We start from the raw sequence: 21,630 nt of genomic DNA on the forward strand, positions 1-21,630 counted from the left end.
CTAACTTTGAATTGCCTCATAATAAGCACACTAAGGTAGTGGTCTTTATAAATACAAAAAGACTCCACCTTATTACAGAAACTCTAGATAACATTCTTTAAATGCTCATCTCAGAGATATCTCATATCAGATTTCTCCAATGCCAAAGTTTCCTGGGATGCCACTTTTCTTTTCTGATAGCTGATGCGTAAATTTATCCTGGTGTCTTGGGAGGCCTGGAAGTCCACCAGTACTAATGTTTTAGTCTTGTGAATGAGCTTTATAGGCCACGGAGTTGCTGTACTTCTGTGTGTGTGAGACACTGAAGGGTAATGGTTTGTCTGATGCAGAATACTGCCCCCAACACCGCTTATCAGAGTCTCGCCTCCTGGAACGAGGGGACGTGGGTGGGATTTTCAGCATTTGAACATACAGCCTTTTGTCCTCAGTCTTGGTAATACAAAGTGGGTGACCATATCCAAATTCTCATTTTAGGAGTGCAATAGTGAAACCTCTGTTCTAGTGTGAGAGTAGGGCAGGGTGGCTTGTCCTTGTGGGGAGGTCCTCTGCTCACAGGAGGCAGGAAGTTGTCACCTGTCCTTCTGGAACATCTCTGCTTTTTTCAAAAGAAAGGTATCTGTGGTGTGAGCTTTCGGGGGTCTTTGGCTAGTGGTAGATACTGTCTTGTCCTTTCCTGAATTTCATTTGAGCTGAGCTGCATTGCTACCTATAGATCTTTTCCTCTGGTGAGCTTTTTTCACTTAAGATGGCTCACTTTGTATGGGAAAGGATACTTCCAGCTGTGAAGATACCCTTTAAGTTCCCATATTTGCAATTACAGCACATTTCCAAAATGCTTTGTTTCCATTTCATTCATTGATACTTGTTGCCTCCCTCCATGGGATCTCCTGTGAAAAGGAATATATCTGGTCATCCAGAAAACTTTCCATATCCCCGGGTGCTTTGTTACCTGTTCCTCCTCCGTCAGAAGTGCATTGCACATCGTGTAGCTCAGGCTGCCTCCTTCTTCAAGCAAGAGGTGAAATCTGATACTTCAGATACAGGTCATAGGACCACAGGATAAATCAGTCTGGAAGAGACCTCCCAAGCAGGAGATTGGACCTCCCTTACCAATATCCTGCTCAAAGCAGGGTCAGGTTTGAGGCCAGAACAGGCTTCCAGTTGGGGCTTGAAATGCCTGTGCCTTCCTTTATCTGTTCAGAAGTGTTGCCACTTGGAGTCCTGGACTTACTAAAACTGGGTAGCTGTTGGAGTAGCCACAGCATCCATCTAGCTTTGAATTTCCTTCCTGGGCAAGAGGAAAACAGTATCTCCCCTCTGCCTAGTGTTTCAAAAGAGTTGAAATAGTTTCAGCCAAAGTACCCCACCTGGGACCTTGTAAGTGCTATGGGTTTTCTAGCACAAACATATTCATTAACTACTCTGTCAGCTGCTGTAGCTGAGGAAATGCAGTGCTGTGTCTACACAGTACCCAAATGAGTTTCTCTGCAGACTTGTCAGATCTACCTGGAGACTACCAGCCTAGTCCTCTGCAATACTGTGGGGAGCAATTTTACTTCTGTGTGGTCCAAGCTTCATTCTCAACCTAATGCCTAACCTGAAACCCAGGTTGCCTCCATCCGGCTTGGACATCTGGCAAATCTGCTTGTACAGACCCCCACTGAAGCTTTGCTCAGAACTAGCTTTTGCTCAGCGTAAGGACCTGTACAACATTTCTTCTGCAAAACTTATGATACTGTGAATATAACCTTACATGCATTTTGAAGTTTCCTACTCAGCTCCTTATGTCTGAGGCCATTAAGTCTTCCAGAGTATTCCCAAGTATCTAAACCTTACATTTCTTCATTCTTAGAGGGCACCACTGTCTGTACCTTTCAGTTTAATAATACTCTATTTTTTTTTTTAAAAAAAGGTGAAAAGCTCCATTTACATGCTGTTCAACATTTCAGAAGTTTGTTATTTATGAAACACTAACTGGAGAAATAAAGCATGTTCTTCACTGTTACAGATTTACAGTCACAGTCAAATATTTATTTGTTTGGCATTTCCTTTACATGCCAGTTCCTGTTGTACAATAAAATGTGATAGTAAACAAAAGTTAAGCATGTAGTCATTAGTTTAGTGGTGCCTAATATAACAACGAAAATAAAGTCTTTGCCTCTGTTTATTTCTGTTGAAATTGCTGTATAGATTATCTAGCTTCAGAGTCCAGATTTGATATCTATCACTTTAAAAATATGTTGAATTTTATCTTCCAGGAAGTGAAAAGAAAAACTTGAGCTCCTTCTCAAACTGTTTTTTTTCTGTTCCTCAATCTTTTTTACCTTTTTAGGAGTTGTTCAGTAAAAGTACAAAAAGGCAAAGTGAAATATCATGCATTGTACATAAAGTCTTCTTGTATGTCATTGTACTTTGTGTCTTAAGCAGAGTGTTCTGGATCTTCACCTCTCTAGCTTTAGTGCTTCCAAAAATGTTTTGTCTTCAGCGGTTTGGGTGGATCTGGGTTTGGAACTGTGTTTTTGTTGGAACGCCTCTACATTGGATCCCTGAAGTTTTCAGTGCTTGGAAAAGTTATAACTTATAATAGAAGACAAAGTAAACATGCCATCAAAAGGGAAAAAATTAAATCTCTGTTTATTCACCTGCATGCTAGAGATGAATCTTATTCACAGCAGCTAGTTGAAATATTCTAGATATTAAAAGGCTTGGAAAAAAATGAATTTGTTTAAATGCCTGGGACTTTGTTCCAATAGGATTTGTGTCCCAGATGTTGATTTGCAGCAGCAATATGCTGGATGAAGTTTGCAGTTGAATGTGCCATCAGATAGCGGCACACAGAATATGTACACGGGGAAAATGCATTCTTGTCCATTTCTGTGCAATTTTTAAATTAAGAAATAGGCTGTGACAGCCTGTGCATTTCTGGATGACTAACATGGGAACTTGAAATGGAAAGGTCTGAGACTGGTGTCCAAGTGACTTTTAACCACCTGAGAGGTGGAAATACACTGCCTCATGGGCTCCACTAACCAGGCCTCCCCACCAACATGGTGTTATGAAGAAAGTAGTCGGTTTTTATTTTTGTTTCTCTTTGCAGCTTCCACATTAACACCATATATAAAGAATTGGTGCAATGTATAGTAAGTCTCTGAAAGGAACATGACTATTTCTTCTATATTAGAAGTGGAACTACCAGCCTCTATTTGAGTGTCTGCTCGTGCTTCCCAATGTGATTTATTTTCAATGGAAGGCAAATAAACTTCCCACTTGAAATAAGCTGGAGAACGTGGGGGTTGTCACATATTGTCTTCCTTGCTTCCCTCTTCCTACATACAAAGCCTAGAAGGAGCTGCTGTGCCTCATATATAAGTGAGATTTAGGAGATCCAAGTGAAAAAGAGGTAAAGCCTTAGCTGAGGAATGTGATTTTCAAAAGCCTGTTTGGGAGGACACAGCAGTTGGTTTTGAAAGTTCCTGATTCCTGATGTAGATGGTTTAAGGCCAGCTCTGTGCAGGTGCAGAGCTCCCTGTGCTGAGCAGCTGGGCTGCTTGGTGCTCACACTCTTTTGTACTTCACTGTCTGCAGGGGAGCTGTGACTGGTGAGTGACAGAGTGGTGGCCTGGTGGGAGGGAGCTGTAGATGTCCCTTTGTTGAAACCAGCATGTTGTGCCACTAAGGCAAAAGAGCCCTGCCACTGCATGAAGGTCATGATGGAGGGAGGATGGACATTGGGGTAGATCCTAGGGCTAGATCAGACTAGGGATCTGGTCTGTCCCATCAATTGATTTATTCTGTTTTCATCAGATGTAATTAATCTGTGCTGTTGCTAAAGGTAATGACTTGTGGTGCTTTGCCTCCATGTCTGAATTGCTGCAGTTTGGGGAACAACCCAGAATCTCAGACGTGATTATTTTCTTCTTTTTTAAGTAGTGGCTTTGGGGGATTTCTACGTTTTACTCTATAAAAAGTTGAAAGTGTAACTAATGTAAAATGTAAATAAGAGAAATTTTAAGACAAGTTATCCTTCAAAAGTACTGCATGTTAACAATCTTCTTGGGTTTTATGGTTGGAGTTTCTTGAGGTTACTATACATGAAGCTATCAGCATTTAATCAAATTATCTGGGGTTTATAAAGTATCCTAAATCGCAAAACTAGCTGATGGAAGTTTATTTAGAGCTTATATCATGGATATTTTTACAGAGACTGAAGTTGCCGGATAAGATAAAGAATTTTGAGATTTGGAGTAGACAAAACTGCCATTGGCATGTATTGGTCATGTTTTGGTACTGCTAGACTACAGGGTTCCTAAAAAATCATCATTCTGGCAACTCATAAGCAGATGAAACAGGTCATGTTGGAGGGAATCTTCTCAAAGTGGTAACAACTGAAGCAGCCACTTTACAAATCAACAATTTGAATGGATTAAAGGAAAGGGCTGGTCCATTTGTTGGTGTAATGCAGTTTCTTACTATAGCTGAAATGGATTGGCCTATAAATTAAAACTCAGAAGTGGGACTGGCAGCATGTGCATAAATGTGCATTATTTGACTTTTCAACACCGAATGTAAGTATTTGGGGGAGCTAGGCTTCAAGATAGTTGACCTGTGAGTGGTAGTTGTGAACTAGTTGGTTGGTAAGGCTTGGTTGTTGGTTTTTTGTTTTCTGTTTGTTGTTTTTTTTTCTGAGCAGGCTATGTAGCTGGCCTGTATGCATGAACACAAGGGAAGAGGGCTTTATTTAGTATATTGTATTTTATTTTACCTTTTCTTGTCTCTGCATGCTCTTTTTGGCTGTGATGCTTCGGCCTTTTATCACCAGTGTTTCAAGTGTGAGTGTTGAATTACTCTGTCAGTGACAGCAGGAAGACCTAGGATAAAACTGGTGAGTCTGTGAACAGCAAACGCAATAAAGGCTAGTATTTCCTAGGATGTTTGAACAGGGAGTGGGACACTTTCCTCTCTGTGACTATTTATGTACTTGATTTTTAGGATGACAGGTGATGAAATGGTGTTTGTAACCTGCAGCAGATGTCCCTTTTTTTTTTTTTTTTTTTTTCCCATCCAGTAACCAGAAAGGACTTCCTGTGCATAAAATGTAAATTGTTGACAGCACTGGGTTTCTGGACTGGGAGGACGAGTATGGTCACTGGGAAACACTGGGGAAATGGAAGAGGTCTGAGCAACCAGACTGAGGAAGCATTGCTGCTCCATTTTCAGGGAGAGAGTAAATGTCCCTCAAGGAACTGATCAGAAAGAAGTTGTGGAGGAGGACTCACATCAGAAGTAGAAGGTGGAAGCAGCATTCAGTAGAGTTGAAGGCAAGTGAGGACTCATAGGCTGTGAACAGCAGACAGAAGAGGACAAGGGGAATTAAATGTTTTCAGTTGATAGCAGGTATCCAAAAGTAAACTATGAGAGAGGCCTTTAAAAGCTCCAGATGGTTGAATACTTCTATGACTAGCAGTTCAGCCCAGCTGGAAAGAAAGTCAGTAATGTTCTCAAAATATCTAAGCAACCAAGACATCCGGAAACCAACATACATGTCATTTTATTGATAAATTAGGCTTCTGAATTTCATAGTCAGTTTGCAATGCTGATAAGTCACTAAATACTGAAAAATATCGCAACATGTAGGTGATTTCTTGAGACTTGCCAGGGTGCTGAAAGTCAGTAATATCTAACTGATCTTCACAGTGATTCTCCCTACCGTGGTGGTGGGGAAAACAGTACAGAAAATTCTGAAAGTATTCAGCTGGTTAGCCATGTAACACAAATAAAATGTTTCGATTTGGAAGTGAAATAAAAGTCCTCTGTCTTTTGAATATAGATGGAATGAAGACAAGTCTTCTGAGGCCTAGACTAGAATAATCAGGAGGACATTACATCAGTAATGAGAGAATGAAATGAGCTGACAAATGAGAGCAGTTTAAGCATAAAATTATGATATTGAAAATATAATTAAGGCCACCAAAGGAAGTGGAGAAATGGTTTCATAATAAGCAGACAAAACTGTTCACTTATGAGTATAAATTTGGTGAGATTTATACCAAACTCATTGAAGTCAAATGCCACCCTACAGTTAGTCTATCTTCAGAGGAAGAGTGGGGAGAATGTTGGTTTTCTGAGTTGTGGGCAACTTCAGTTAAAATGAATCCTGAGTGGTTAAGGCCCAGCATTGAGAAAGATAGCACTGGGTGATCTGTGTAACTCCAAAAGATGGCTGCTTCCTACCCAGAGCAGCATGGTACTTGGGAATTGGTGTCTTTGTGGTCAAAAAAACTTACATAACATATGAGTGTTTCGGGAGAGTAATATCTAGGAAAAGTAGAGAAGCTATATCACTTCTGTATTTGGCACTTGTACAATCACTTTTCCATTGCTGAGCTCTTTTTTTGGTGTCCATAAGCCTGTTGATAAAATGGTAAGGGATTGATCAAAGGACTGGATACTTTGCCTTGCGGTGAGACATTCTGGAATCTTGCTCTGTTTATCTTACCCATGAGAAGGCTAAGACTTGACCTGATCAGAGCGTCTGCATTGGGGAAAAAAACATTGAAAAACTGTTAGCAATTTGGCAGGCAAAGATATAAAAAGGTCCAGTGGTTGCTATTTGAAGTTCAAAATTCCACTGCAGATTTTCAACAGTGAGAGTGATTAGCCCCTATGATATCTTAACAAAGGTTGCGGTGGTTTCCTTACCACTGACAATTTAAAAATCAAGATTGAATGGTTTCTTAAATGATATGTTTTAGTAAAGTGCAAGTTCTGTGGCTTCTTTGTACAGGGCATTGGGCTAATTGTTCATAAAAGTCCCCCTTGACCTTGAATCTCTTAATTCTCTTAAAGGCTAGAGTCAAGCTAGTAATTTTTTCTCCTTTTTTTTTTTTTTTTTTTTAATTGAATTTTTCTGTCCAAAACTTACTTTTGCTTTTATACAGCTCTAATGAAAAATAGGTATTTTTCTTGGCCAGCTTCTCTTCATAGCCCATCAGATGGTTTTTAACTATAATGACCTTGCAGTCTTACAGTGTTAGTACATTGATATACTGTGTGATATTGGTGTATCTGTAAGGCTGTATTCTTTGTTCCATTCTTTGGTACCCTGATGACATATGCCAAGCATGAGTGTACTTTAGATGGTTTTATTGAGATATGTATGGGATATCTTTATACCGTTAATTGAATTCAGGATTATGAAATCTCTTTCTGCACTAAGTACAGCTTGTAGTGGTCTTTTAGTTGCTTCCCTCCTCTGGTCTGCACACCTCATGTTTACAGTGATAAGTGTGTTGGACACTTTCCTGCTAAATCTGAACTAAAATCCAATTACCAACATTTATGTGACTGCAGTCCTAGTTAGGGCAAGAGTGCCATTAAGCTGGCTGTTGTACCAGTAAGCTCAGTTTCTGACTTCAGAGGCTTCAAAAGACCAAACACTGCCAAATAGTGACACAATGACTAGTCAGTGAGTGATATTAGGAACATAATGAGCATGTTAGCCTGGCCCTCTAAAGAAATTATATTGAGGTAATGACTTTCTACTGCTTGTTTCTCTGCCAGGCCCTCCTCTTTCTCCAGTGGGTTTTGGATTCATTTGTCCAATTCAGCCTGTTTCTTACAGAAGTGTAAAAACACCAGGTTCTTGTGGTGAGCTGAAGCAACAGATTTAAAAGAGGTTTGTGACACCTAACAAGTGGGTATACAACAAAGACAAATTAGTAGCAGTTGTTGTGGTATGGGCTGCAAGACAGTAAGATCACAGAAAATCAAATGCTCTTAGTTCTCTTGCTTACAGAACAACTTGTATTCTTGTGGGGAACAGGCTAGACTCATTTTGTACTGTCGATTCTCTTGTGATTTCAAATAGTCATAACAATTCACTTAAAACCGCTTCAGCAATGTGGCTTAAATACATTTTATCCAGACAAGAGTTAAAGTAATTAGCTGACATTTGATTTTACTTGATACAGATCCAAACCATGAAACTTTGAACACCCTTAGAGTTCAGAAGTGTTTCATTCAGTGTTTGGGTACTAGTCTGTGTTCTCAAGTAACCTTTTCAAACTTGGCATATTTAATCCCAGATTTAAAATAAAAAAGCAACATAGAGAATAAAGTCTAAATACTTTTTCTTTATGTATAGACATGCTCTAGGGTATTGTTGTAGAAGCAACAAGCAGAAGGAATATAAAATGCGTTATCTGTATAAAGGTGTGTGTGTTTATGTGCGGTGTTCACACCTGCATACATACTTATGTGGCTGTACAAAACATTACTCCTGCTGCAAGGACCTTACAATCTTAACAGACAGCCAGGGCAATCACGCGCTTTGAGACCCAGAGGATGGTGCTAACTTAGAGCATGTGTGCATTTTCAGTTTTATGATGTGACGACAGCAGTGCTCTGACACTGGTTAACATTTGTGGGCCTTGTGGAAGGAGCAAGTTTCCATGAGGGATTTGGCTGGAGGAAACCTGCCTGCCTGGCACACAGAGTTGAGGAGGGTGTTCCAGACAGGGTCAAAATAGAGATGAGTAGTGTGATGTTTTACATTGCATGTGATGCAGCTGGTAACTTGGAATGTGATTGACCATGTCTTGTAAGCTTGTTATTTTTTCTTGTAATCTAATCCAGAAGGAAAAAAAAGCAGTTATGCAGAAATTCAAAAGGTAATATATAGATATATAGATGTATAAGGCGTTCACTTCCTCCTTCAAAGAGCAATTATATGAGAATTGAAAAAGCTACATGTGATAAGAATACATTGTATTTGCTATGTTAAGAAAACAAGATGAAAAGGGAAGACTTTGAGTCAGGGGGGATTTTATAGGATTTAATTATAGCCTGTGTACATAGGGGCAAAGAGAGAAAGTTAAATTGGTATATTCAAGATGGCATGCCTATTGTGACACCAAAACCAGTGCTACGGTATTTGATTTGTTAAAGTATATGTTCCGTGTCCAAGGAATTTAGTAGTAGAGCATACCATGATTTTCCCTGCTTTGGGACAAGCTGAAGTGCTAAAAGGTCGCAGACATCAGTATGTTTCTTATGAAGCTCTGAAAAGGATATAAGCAACAATAATGTGGAAGAACATCAGTTCTGTGATAAACACTTCACAATAACTTACTGTCTGCAAAATACCTGGAAATTATTCAATTTGGTGCCTAAGCAGCACAATGGAAAGTTTTCAGATTCTTTCATGAAGTTTATGTATTACAGCATACAAATCATGTAATCTCCCCTTACCATTGTATAATTCTTCAATGATATTTTGTTTTTTCTCAATGTGGTAAAGAAAGAAAAATGTCTGATGCTTTTTTAGGTTTTTATTATAACTTAATAACTAGGAGAGCAACAGGGAAAGTCATCACTATGTGGCCATTCACTGTGTGACCATCTTGAACTCTGTTATCCAAATTCAATGTGTGAGTTTAATAATAATTCATTTAAGTAACAATACATGTGTCACATTTATAATACCTTATATCTGAGGATTTCAGAGCTGTTTACAAGTTTAGATGAACTGAATCTCACAGTGTTCCTATAAGAGTGAAAAAAATATGGGGATATAAATTAAAAATCATTTGTTAAGGCTGCTCAGGAGATAAAAAGGAAGGAGTCTAGGTGTCATGTTGAACTGAGACACATTTTGTAGCCAAGAAGTCCAAATTTTAAAGGGGGGGTCAAGGAGGGAAGGTGGACATGAGACCTTCATGGACATGGTAAGTGTATCTGCTCCAGAGCCTAATTCCTGCTCCCCAGGCCACACTATTGAGAATAGTAGCCTTTAGCTATATCCACGCTGTTCAAGCAATTGGCCTGGCCCTAAGTCATAATCATATACATGCTGTATATGAGATCCTGACTTCAGCTGGTTCAAACTCCAAAACATACTCTGAGGGGTGAATAAAGTCAGGCATCTTGCATCTTTACTTTTGCTTTGTTCCTTTTAATTCTTTTGTTATAACACAGGCTTCTCTGAGGAACCTTGAACAAGCTGGAGGTACAGATTTACTGAGAGCAAGATGCAGGGAGACTAAAAGGGGTTTCAGAAGTCTGCAGCATTGCCCACCATGTGTTAAGCAACAATTGCTTTGGAGTACATGGCCACATATTATTTGATGTGGTTACAGATAGGCAATCCCTGCCGACAGTGAGATGAGGGATGCATCCAGGCCTAGCTCATCATCTGTTTGTTTCTCTTCTTGTATGTCTTTGAAGATGTGGATTGTGAATGAGAATACTTGCAAGATGAACTGTAGGAAAAGTTATATCTGAGGTCTTGTGGGCAACAGGAGATGGGAACTGGTTTAGGAGTATAAGGCAGTTGGTCTGGTAGGCTGTTAACAAAAGGGTTAACAGCCAAAGAATCGTATGTATACCATATTGGGCAAGGATGCTATTCCCATCAAGAGGATCTCACCAGGTGAGCCTGGTGCCAGAGGATTCCCACACTCAGCAAGTGTCCCATTGGCTGCACTGTTTCACAACGGATCGCTTGGCTTCTCATCCTGCCTGCCACCCACTAGGATTATTTTGTACAAGATGGGAGTTGAATGCTGTCATGCTGAACTTGGTGAGGCGTGTGTGGGACACAGAGCAGAGAGGGAGTGCAAATGTGGTGTGCAGATGTGTGAAGGTGAGAGTAAAGCTTATCAGCTACTGGTTCCAGAGGGTGGTGGGCTTTTCCTTTTTTCTTTTCCTGGCTCTGCTGGTGAAGTCATCTATTGAACAACCTCAGTTATCCATCCATACAAGATAAAAGTACAAGAGTACTATGTTAGGGTGTGAACAATTTTAAATACTTAAAAATATAGCAGTTAAACACAGTCCTTGCTCTTTTGGTCAGCTGCTCTCAGGGTGGCCTCTATTAAAAAGCTCTTGAGATCCCAAAGACACTTTCCTTCTCTTGCATAATATTTTTCTTTTGTTTCCAGTAAACCAGGTTTGAACTGGCAAGTTTCTGAGAAGTCCTGTAGTCAATTTAATATTTAAAACAGACCTGTTAAGTTATGCTGATTTCAGGAATGTCTTGAGCCATCCTCCCTCTGCTAACCTGCTGTGCTGACTCAGCGCCTGAGAAGGAGTTGACAGCCCATGGGGACAGGGGAGTGTTCTGCGACTCTGCAGAAAGGCGGAATAATAAAAGCCCATACAGGCAAAGAGTGATGCAGCTAAGGTTTGTGTTACAGTTATCAGCCAAGTAATTTAAAAGAAAAAAAAAACAACAAACCAACCCCGTAAAAACCCAAAGAAGAGAATAGAATTTGAAGACACAGCAGCTGGTGATCTAAAATGGTAATCTGCACTAAGTGCCCTCCTTCAGTAATATCTCTGCATATGGTTTTCAGCCCATTTGGGGTAGAAACTTGAAGAAAAAGGCTCTTGGCAGTTAAAATGGATGCTGTTTTTTTGGAAATAATTGTCTTGACATTCTCATTAGAAAGACCAAGAAGAAACTGTGAGATGACAGCTGTTCTAGGACCCTGCACACTATGGACAGCACATGTTGCTAGTGCTGTACCTGTTCTGCAGAGAGTTCTCTACTCTTAATATTGCTCTCTTCACAAGTCAGAAATTGCATTAGTGTGGTTGCTGGATTTCCTTGGACATATCATTCCAGGTGCATATATCAGGGTGCTGATGTTCTTCTATTTTGTTGCTGTTGTGTGCTTATGTCCCCAGTTTCAAACTAGAATTCAGCGTCTGGGTTTTATTTACGTTATACTGCTGAACTTTGTATAGCTTGGTCTCTGCTTGACTGTACCTCTATTTTAAATGTGTGTAAATTCATTAAATTGCCGTACATACAATTAAAAATAGAGATTGCATTTCTTTTTATTCACTTGCCAGTGCAGATGTTTGAAGAGTGAATGCACTTTCAGAACCCTCCTTTCAAAACTTGTGTAATCTTGTGGTAGATAAGTAACACTTTAGAGGGAAAAGGACCTCCAGCCAAAATAATTTCCAAGTGATCTTGAAGTGTAATTTATCTTCTTATTTTGCAGCTAGCTATGGACCAAATCCCATTTGCAAAGGCTGTTTATCTTGTTCAAAGGATAACGGGTGCATCAGATGCCAACACAAGTTATTCTTCTTCCTACGAAGAGAAGGAATGAGACAATATGGTGAATGCTTGCATTCCTGCCCATCGGGGTACTACGGACTCCGAACGCCAGATATGAACAGATGTTCAAGTGAGTTTTATTTGAACGTTTACATTCACTTTTGTAGGAAGGTCATAATTCACGCTCAGTTTTTAAGATGATATGTTGTGGAACATGGTGTTATTTTCACAGATGTCTCAAGATCATCATAAAACTTTGCTAAAGAACATCCCAGCTCATGCCAAGATACGTAACATTCAGCAGATTCAACAGTTGATGCATTAACCTATTTTTTATTGTTGTTGTTATTTTTATTGTTATTATTGCTTTTGTTAGAAGGGAGATGTAGGAAAGAATGATCATTTAAGGAGATATTCCTAGTTTTAACAAATTCCCACTATATGAAAATAAAAAGGATTAAGCATTAATTTAACAGTGCCTCATATAGGTACTAGTCAGTATATGCACTAATATATGGGTGGGCTTCTTGTCATGCTTTTTGTTCCCACACAAATTTCAGATGACCAGACACCTCACACCAGACATGCTTTAATATGTAAGTGTTGCTATTTTAATAAAACAGATGTACTATTAAAAACAAACAAACAACCTTTCACTTTTAGTACTGCATTTTATTTGGAAATTTACAACCTGCTAATGTGCAACAAGATTCCCTGTTTGCATGTTTGTGCCTAGAAGCATAACTGTTAAAATCAACAAGTGCTCTAGTATCTCTACACATTATTTCACTGCTCTCTGGCAGTTGTGCTGATTCCTATCGATTTTTCCATATACTCATATGTGGAGTATTACCCATATGGATTATTAATCATTGCTATTACCTCTAATTCGTATTTGAGGGGGGAGAGGGAAGTTTGTGTGTGTGTGATAGTCTAACCAGAATTAGGTCAGTGAACCTAAGAACCTGCAGTGAGAAATAGCTTTTCTTTGATTCCTGAAATAATCAAGTGTCTGTTAAATGTATGGCACTCTTTCCCTCAGCACTGTGGCATGTCACTGGGATGCACCACACTGTGAGAGAGTGGGTGCTGGCTTTCACATCACACATAATCTTGACACCCGTGTGAGGTCACTTCTTGGCGATCTGGACTGGACAAGGAGCACTCATGGCTGTGCCTGGACCTGTCCCAGCCCATGCAGTGACATCCCGCCTCTTTCTCCCCATTCCATGCATGGGCTTCGTGGATATGGTATTCTTCATGTTGTGTTCCCAACGGCTGTGTAATATTGCTTAGTGCTGCCTAATCTATACCAGGTGGCTAGGACTTGATGAAAAAATAAATTAGACCAGTATATGGTTTATGTATCCCTTCTGTAAAGTAATTTAGGATCTTGACCTTAATTTTCATAACACATTTGTGAATTCAGCAACTTGTATGCTTTAAACCTTTCAAAACTGGCCTGTAAAAACTTATCCATGTAAAAATGTTTCTGAATATAGTTACAGCTTTGGGAAATAGATGAATTTATCTATATTACCCTATAGTGTGCTTGTGAAATAGGAAAAGTAGTCCGTACTGGCAGTCTCTCTTTACTTTCTTAAAAAGAAAAAAAAAGTTATTTGCAGAAGGTAGATGGTGAATTCAGTATAACTTTTTTTCATTTTTACCACTTACAGAAAGTAGCCTTTTCCCCTGAATTACAGGATTGGTTTTGAAAAGCCTAAATGCAAGTTGTGTCCAACTCATATTGGCATGTGTTGAGCACTGGATATTTAACTCGCCCTCATGCCTTTGACAGTCTCCCCCTGTGAGAATAATGATGCAGTCACATTTACCAACCAGTCCTGGTTCCCCTCCAATGATTTCTGTATTGTGTATTTTTATTTTAGTGTAACTGCCAACTGCTGTATCTATAAATCACATCTTCATTTTTTTGTTGGTTTGGTGATCTTGCATGGCACATATGTTGCATTGTGGACACAGACATTTTGTGGATTGAAGCTGAGTTAAAATAAACATTCTTAAAAAATAGAATAGGTTTCTTCCTACTTGATGTTAGATACTTTTAGGAGCCCTTAGTTACAGACTCCATTGCTCAGATAGTATTATCTCGGCTAAAAATAATAAAAATTCTATGTTAAAAACCTTCTGGGAGTTACAGGGCTTGAATTACATAAGTTGAAATGGTTTTTGCCCTATTAATGTCTTTATAGGCACAAAAGCTGTTTAACATTTTATTACTGGAACACTTGCCCATTTTTGTTAGAGAAGCTATAGAACATATTTTTGTGGAAAATGTTGACATGATTTTAAAAGCCAAACATAGTGCCAAATGTAACACAATAAATACCACAGCCAAGCGCAGCAGCTCTAAAATGATGGAAATTTTGAATTTCAAGACTAATTTTCTTTTCTACATGTAAGCAGTATGTGTGTCTTGAATTTGCTAAGTGGTTCTAGACTGTTTTTCTAGTAACAGTGAATCATGTAATTTTGAGACTGCTTGTCTCTAGAAATTGATGTAGAGTTTCCTGCTGGAGATGATTTTCATCTTGAACACTGCAGTATGAGAATACAGAACATTTGGACACCAAATTGGAAAGTGCTGAGTCTCTTCTGTAGAAGAATGCCCAGGAGAAGTGCTACACTTTGTTAATTTTCCAAGAAATTTTAATATTAATGACTTGAAATGAACTGCTCCAATGAGAAATAATCTCATGAGAACAAAACAGAACTGTATTAAAGAGTAAGATGAAATCTGTCACCTAGGTGGTTGGTTTAACATTGGTCTGATTAATGGATCAAGCTTATCTTGAACCTTTCAACATAGTTTGTATCCATATTAACCTCTATGATTTTAAGGGAGGGAAGCACTCAGAGTTTGGAAATTACAGCTCCCTTCAGCTGTGCTTGGCTACTCCATTCGTTTAGGTTCTCCTTCTTTCTCACAGGAGGGCCTGACACTGCTAAAATTTTCGTTTCCCCTTCCATGTGCCTTTAGTGAAAACAAGATAAAGAGAACTTTTAAACAGGTTCAGCATTTATTAAACACATGTAGTTAATTCGCTTTATTAAGAAAGGTAATGATTTTTTTTGAACTTTGTTACAAAATAACAAGACATCATTAATATATCATGGTTTCACTTTCTTATGTAGTACAGCAGAGCATATGACCTTCTGAGACTATTGCAGTCAGTGCAATTGTAACAGTCTGTCAGGGAGTACAGTTACCAGAGCGGCAGCACTATTTACTTTAAATGAAATTGTTCTGACTTTTTAGAACTAGTTTTGATTATTTTTGTGTTTGTTTCCTTCAAATATGGCTTATTTTTTAAAAACAAGCTGAATATAGCATTTTGGATTTTGCAAATGAAGTTGGATGGCCAGAAATTGAGGTCTACCTATCATTATTTTATAGGCATTTATTTTTTTCCTTATCTCTTCCACACTCTTTTCCTCCGTCAAATGGATTTTGATTTTTTTTTTTTAATTTGGAATTTTATGATTTTTGGCCTTACTTTCTATTTTGACAGAAGAGTTTTGTTCCACCCATCTGGCAACAAAAATCATCATAGTGCTTTGAATTAAGATTTATTAAATGTGTAGTCAATTTAGATTTAATAGGGCAATTGTATATTTGTAAAGTACTAATTGAAAACACTGTGGTTTGGCTTTTATTTAAAAGATCTCAACTAATAATGAATCAAGATTAGAACATACTGGAAATCCATTGCTAAGTGTTTATTAAGTGAATTTATTTTTTTAAAAAATCCTTACTGTAGTATTTTATAATTAGGATGTTGTATTCCAAGCATTTCTCTCTATGAAATGGTAGACCTGTGGTAAACTTCAGGGCGTGTTACAGTCAAGTGACTGTGTGTATCATTCTCTAGCACTCATGTTCAGCCCCTGCCAAAGCTGTAGCTTAAAAATCTTTGTATAATAATAATGATAAACCTGCAACTACCTAAGCCACATATGCTGAGGAGGTTAAATAGCTACTTATTTGTCATTGTTTGAGCTCAGAGGGCAACAGAGCACCATGCAGCTGCTCACTTCCTTCTTCTCCCTCCAGAGCTGGCAAGGAGAAAATAAAGCAAAAGACTCGGGAATTGAGGTAAGAATAGAGAGGGATGACTCACTCATTGCGATCACGGGCAAAAGACAGACTTGTTAGGAGAAGAAAAGAACATAAATTTATTACAAACACTAACAACAACACTTGACAGGACAGTGAGAAGCATTACTACATCTTGAAAACACCTCCCCCCACCCCTCCCTTCTTCCAGGACTCAGCTTTGCTCCCAATATCTCTACCTCCTCCCACAGCGGCGCAGGGGAAGGGAATGGGGGGTGCAGTCAGTCCTGCCACTTCTTCCACCTTTGGTGAGGGGTTGGAACTTCTGGCCTGGTTCCCCTCTCATGGGACAGTCCTCCACAAACATGAGGCCCTGCCATGGGCTGCAGTGTTTTCTGGTTTAGTACACCCCTACGTATTGCAATTCTCCCAGCGCTGAACTACAACAGTGGGGACTTCTCCCCACAGCATCCCAGCCTTCTTAGGGTGCAGCCACCTGCTCTGAGGTGGGGTCCTCCACAGGCTGCAGGTTGGCATCTGCTCCACTGTGGACCTCCATCGGTGGCAAGGGGGTGGCCCTGCCCTCTCACCACAGGAGAGAACTCAGCAGCAGCACACCTCCCCCACTTCCTCCTCCTTCCTCCCACTAACCTTGGTGTTCGCACAGATGTTCTCCTTGCAACTCCTCCTCACAACTCCAACTCCTCCTCCCAGATTCCCCTTCTTAAATATGTTATCACAGAGGCTCAGCCTTGGTGCAAAGGTGGGTCCGACTTGGAGCCAGGGGAGCTTTGAGATGCTTCTCACAGGGGCCCACTGCTGTAGCCCCCTCACCTGCTACCAAAACCCCCTCTACTCACTCAAACCCAGGACACTATTATAGATACTCCCTTGTAGGCTAAAGCTGTTTTGCTTATGATTTTCCTCCTCTCTTTACTGTCTCCTCAGTGACTTTCCTGGAAGTTTTGGTCTCTCTTCTCTCTCCATTGGTTGTTCAACTGATACTCCATCCACTATAAGAACTGCTCACATCATAGCTTTCTTTAGCATCTTGCCTCTGTCTCCTGCTCTTGCTAGCACTAGCACAGTCTTTGTTCCTCATGTGCCCTTGTGTCCTCAAGGTGAGTTACAAAATGTGTAGTCTGTCTGGACTTTTGAAGTCTCTCTCAGCTCTGGAAATTCTGGAGAGGATTAGCACAGAAGGTGGTGCTGGCCAATGACAGATTGGTGTGAAGTGCCAACAGACATGTCGGGATGGCAGCGTAAAGTTAAGTCTGTAGCACCAATTCTGTTTTACTGAGCAGCAGAGTTGAAAGAAGTGAGTGCAATGGGAATGGGAAGTCTGGGGATAGGTGTAGTTAGGAGGTTCTGGGGTAGAAGAGACAGAGATCTGGGGCAAGAAGAGTAGGCACTGTGAGTCAGAGCTCAGTGTGAAAGACCAAAGTATTAGGTGCTTTGGACCAAACAACAGTTGTCACTCCCCAGGATAACCAACCTAATAAGTTACAGGCCCAGAGGCTCCTCTGGAATGATGCCTCAATGGAAAGACTGAGTTTGACCTTTGAAAGGAAAGTGCTAACTGCAGTGAATCATAACCTATTACTCCGACTTCTGAAACACAAGGGGACACCTCAAGCAAGACATAATTTCAGTGCAAAGACTACCAAGCCCTTCAATTTAGGAATGACACATTTCCTTCCCCAGCTTCAGTCTGCAGCTTCCTTTTGCAAAATATGATCATCATCTTTTTGTCTTAAAGGTGTTCAGTACAGTTCTCTTTCTTACACTGGTCATTGCTGGTTTCCACTCATGCAGATCCTCTCATGTGTTCTCACTTCCCTTTCCCATACTCAGCTGCTCTTCACTGGTGCCCGTGTTTCATGCAGGGCAGAACTTGCTGTGAATCGTTGTTAGTAACATTACTAGGAATTGACCAACAGTCTTTACCACTATGTCTACTACAAAATATCTTTGTTATGAAGGGAGTTATGGATGGGTAGTTAATCACACTGATTATGGTTAGAAAGGCACAATGTGGCAATGGAAACGCTACAGGATATGAATCTTTCACAAAGGCAAAATAAGACGTGTAAAGTTTTCAAGTTTATGCATATCAGTAAAAATATTTTAGAAATGAGTCATTACTTTTCACAGTTGAGATAGATACCTTTTGACTTTAAAATTCATCATATTGCACTTAATATGAGAAACTAATATAGTAAGCCTTCTTCTTGTTAAGGTATGTTAAAATATGAAGAACATGCATCTCAATACGGAGCATTTTATGCTTTATTTTGAGCTTCAAATGCATTATATTTCCCTACAATTCAGCTTATTCTGCATCACCTTATAAGCTGATGATAAATTTACTATGGAAGGATAGTATTTGTTTTGGTAACATTATGGTCTCTCTAATTATAGTACAGAAAGAAGCTGTTTACAGAGGCACATACTCTTTTTTTACAATAATAGGCATATGTACCTGAGTCTAAATTTAATTCAATATCTGAATTTGTATTTTGAACTCCTGGGCTTTTGATTCCTTCTCTAAAATGTAACTCCATCAATTCTTTAATGCTTATTTTAAAAGAAGAATGAGTAGGAGTAGCTTATCATGACTTGTCAGGAAGCCAAAGCGGGTCATGAAAATCTTTTAATATCACTGTGGTTCATCTGCTTAAAGTGTATCTCTAATTTGGCATGATTTGTAATCCGGGCTTTCTCCTTCCAGAGTTCTTTAATGCACCATTTGTATAGTTTTCTATAAATATCGTAAGTTTCATCCACAACAATCAGATTTGCTTTTTTGTGATATTCAAGTAAATGGCAGAGGAACATTTGGGTCAATATAAATGAGATTGTAAAGCCTAAATACAAATGTTTTATTGCTGGCTAGCTAAATGCACTCCTATAGATGAGACTGGTTGCTGTAACCTTGACTGAAACATGGCTCATAGCTACTACTTTTTTAAAAAAATCTGGTGCAAAAACACTTCAGAAGAAAATTATTTCTGAAGTGCCATGGGGTGCTAGAGCTCACTGAAAATTAAGGAAAAGGGAACTTTGGCTACTAAGTCCTGTACATAAATTATCATTTGCCACTGTTTCAGTAAGCAAAGTTGAAGAATTAAATTTCTGTCTTTGGATTCTTTTCTGAAAATGGCCTTTTTTAAGGGAGATATTATGATCCTTTTTCTCTTTCTCCTCTGTAGAACCAAAGAATTTGGTCTTTCAGCTTGGTAGATTTCCTGGCCATTGACTGAGCAGTTGCATGGTATTAGCTCATGGAATTATGTTTCTTTCTTGACCATATTCTGTAACTGCTCTCAAACATGGAGGCACTTTTGCATACTATAATCTACCCTTGTGCTCTATTGAAATATCAGTCATTCAAGTTCTTACTCTCCTGTCAGTCTAAATTAAGAGATTACACAGGATCAATAGACTTCCCATTGGAGAAGTTATATATCTTGTCCAATAAATCAACACTTCAGAGCTCTGTGGAAGGGATGTTTTTGTTTTGCTTTGTTTTGTCTGAACACTGAAGATACTTGAGCAAAGCACTTCTGTCTAATTTCAGGCCAGTTAGCTTCACCAGACAAAACAGTGACTTCTCTTCCACCCTTTCCCCTGGGAGGTGAAGTCATGGAGCTGTGAATTTATAACCACTCTTGTGACAGCTTGTGATTGAAAATAGACTTCTAGAAAGTTAGCTTTTCTAACTTTTGGAGTATTGCTCTTCTTTAGTTCTCTCTTTTCACTTTATAAATAGGTATTTATCATGAAAGATTATATCTCTTTAGGGTTCTTAATATTAATTTTGCCCATTGAAGTCATTGCAGTGGGCTTAGGTCTATCTGATGGGATAAGAAAGTTATTAGTTTAAAACTGCCCTTTGCTGAAGCGACTAGGACTTTTGCCATGGATTTCAGTGAGGTCAGAATGTTGTTCATTTAACATTTACATACAAATTCTGTGGGAAGTATACACCACATTTTAAAAAGTGTCATCTGTTTAGAAATGGGCTGTGCTAATCAAACATACCAGCTGATTTCTCTGGGCCTCCCTGAGTGCTTTTTGAAGTCCAGTTATGTGAGGATGGTACTCAAGGAAGATGTGTGGTCTTCATATGAGGGTGGCTTTCGAGGATGTTTTATACCTTTCAAGTGGAAAGATGGAAGCAAATATTTGACCTTCTGGCTTTCCCAAGATAGAATCACTAGAAAGAAAAGATGAGATTGTGCTAGAAGAGTTGTGGTAAGAGTGTTATGATGTCTAACAGGCCCTGACTATGAGTAGAGGGTAGTAGGGCTAGTGGGATGTAAGGAGACACGATGCTGAACAGGAATAGAAGGGATTTGAGGTCTGGTAGAAAGCAGACCATTGATAAGACACTGCAAACTGAATACAAGGGAAGGAAGAGGTAGAGGCTCAAGTGTCTGCCCCTGACCTACAGACCTCTTGTTGCTAGCTAAATGGGAACAGCAGCAATGAAGGACCCTTTACTTCTTCACTCTCAGGTTCTGAATATTAAGCTTCCAACTCTGTCATTGTTGCCTTGAAATTATGGTAGGCCTGCCAAAGGTATGTGATTGCTCTTTGGGGTTCTTCTGCAGGTCTGAACTTATCAGCTCTTTCTCCCCTCAACACCAATCTTCCAGGCTCATCCTCCTTACTGATTCTAAAGTCTCCCAGGCAGTTACCTTTGTCTATCTGGAAACCTCTAGTGGGCACCATTTTCTGTTTATTTTTAAAGAAAAAAAATAATTTTTGAAGAATAATGTCAGTTATTCATTATCTATTTCCTTCACCTAAAGAGCTCCTTGGGTCTAAAGTCTTAGCTATGTTTAGCTCATGTTTTTTGGTCTTGTTTCCTTTGGGGTTTTTTTAGTGTTGTAAACTTCTAAGTAATCTTTTAATTGGACTAAAAAGAATACACTAGCTGCATGGTTTAGCTACTGAAATTATACAGAAGATGAAACCACCGAACTGTTGAGAAAAGCAATTGGATCTGTTGCTCGTAAATTGACGTAATAAAAATGCTTTTGACAAGAACCATCTCCAGATGAAAAAAGAATCTCTGACTTGTTCAAGTTTATTATAATTATATCAGTAAGCTAACTAGTTAATTTAAAGGGAATTTAAAAGGATTTAGATAGGGTTTTTTAAAAGTAGGAAAGCTTTTGCTTTCTTTCTCTAGAGTTAGGCATAAGATGCTGAGATCAGAAAGTTTGAATGGTTGAAAACCGTGGCAATCAGAAGAAAGCAGTTCAGGTCATTAACATTAAACAATGTTTGCTTGGGTTGTGTTATGTTATTTTGTGTAAAGGATAATACAGTTTTTTAAAATGTTGGTTTTCTTAATTATTGAATATTACGTCTAACAGCTCTTCTGTAGATTTCATACTATATTATTCAATTATTATCCAATTTATTATTTCAATAATAGAATGCAAAAAATTTTAGGAATCTGCTATAT

At 39.1% G+C, this 21,630-nt stretch overlaps 1 protein-coding gene across 1 annotated transcript in view; it reads left to right on the top strand.

Annotated features, from left to right (window-relative positions):
- Positions 1-21,630, top strand: part of RSPO2 (R-spondin 2) — a 108,490-nt gene that overhangs the window by 41,886 nt on the left and 44,974 nt on the right. Inside the window, exon 2 of the mRNA XM_074846759.1 lies at positions 12,012-12,200. Coding sequence (XP_074702860.1) covers positions 12,012-12,200 — 189 coding nt within the window. The remainder of the gene's footprint in view (positions 1-12,011; positions 12,201-21,630) is intronic.

The sequence above is a fragment of the Strix aluco genome, chromosome 1 (genome assembly GCF_031877795.1).
Source record: "Strix aluco isolate bStrAlu1 chromosome 1, bStrAlu1.hap1, whole genome shotgun sequence".
Taxonomy (NCBI): Eukaryota; Metazoa; Chordata; class Aves; order Strigiformes; family Strigidae; genus Strix; species Strix aluco.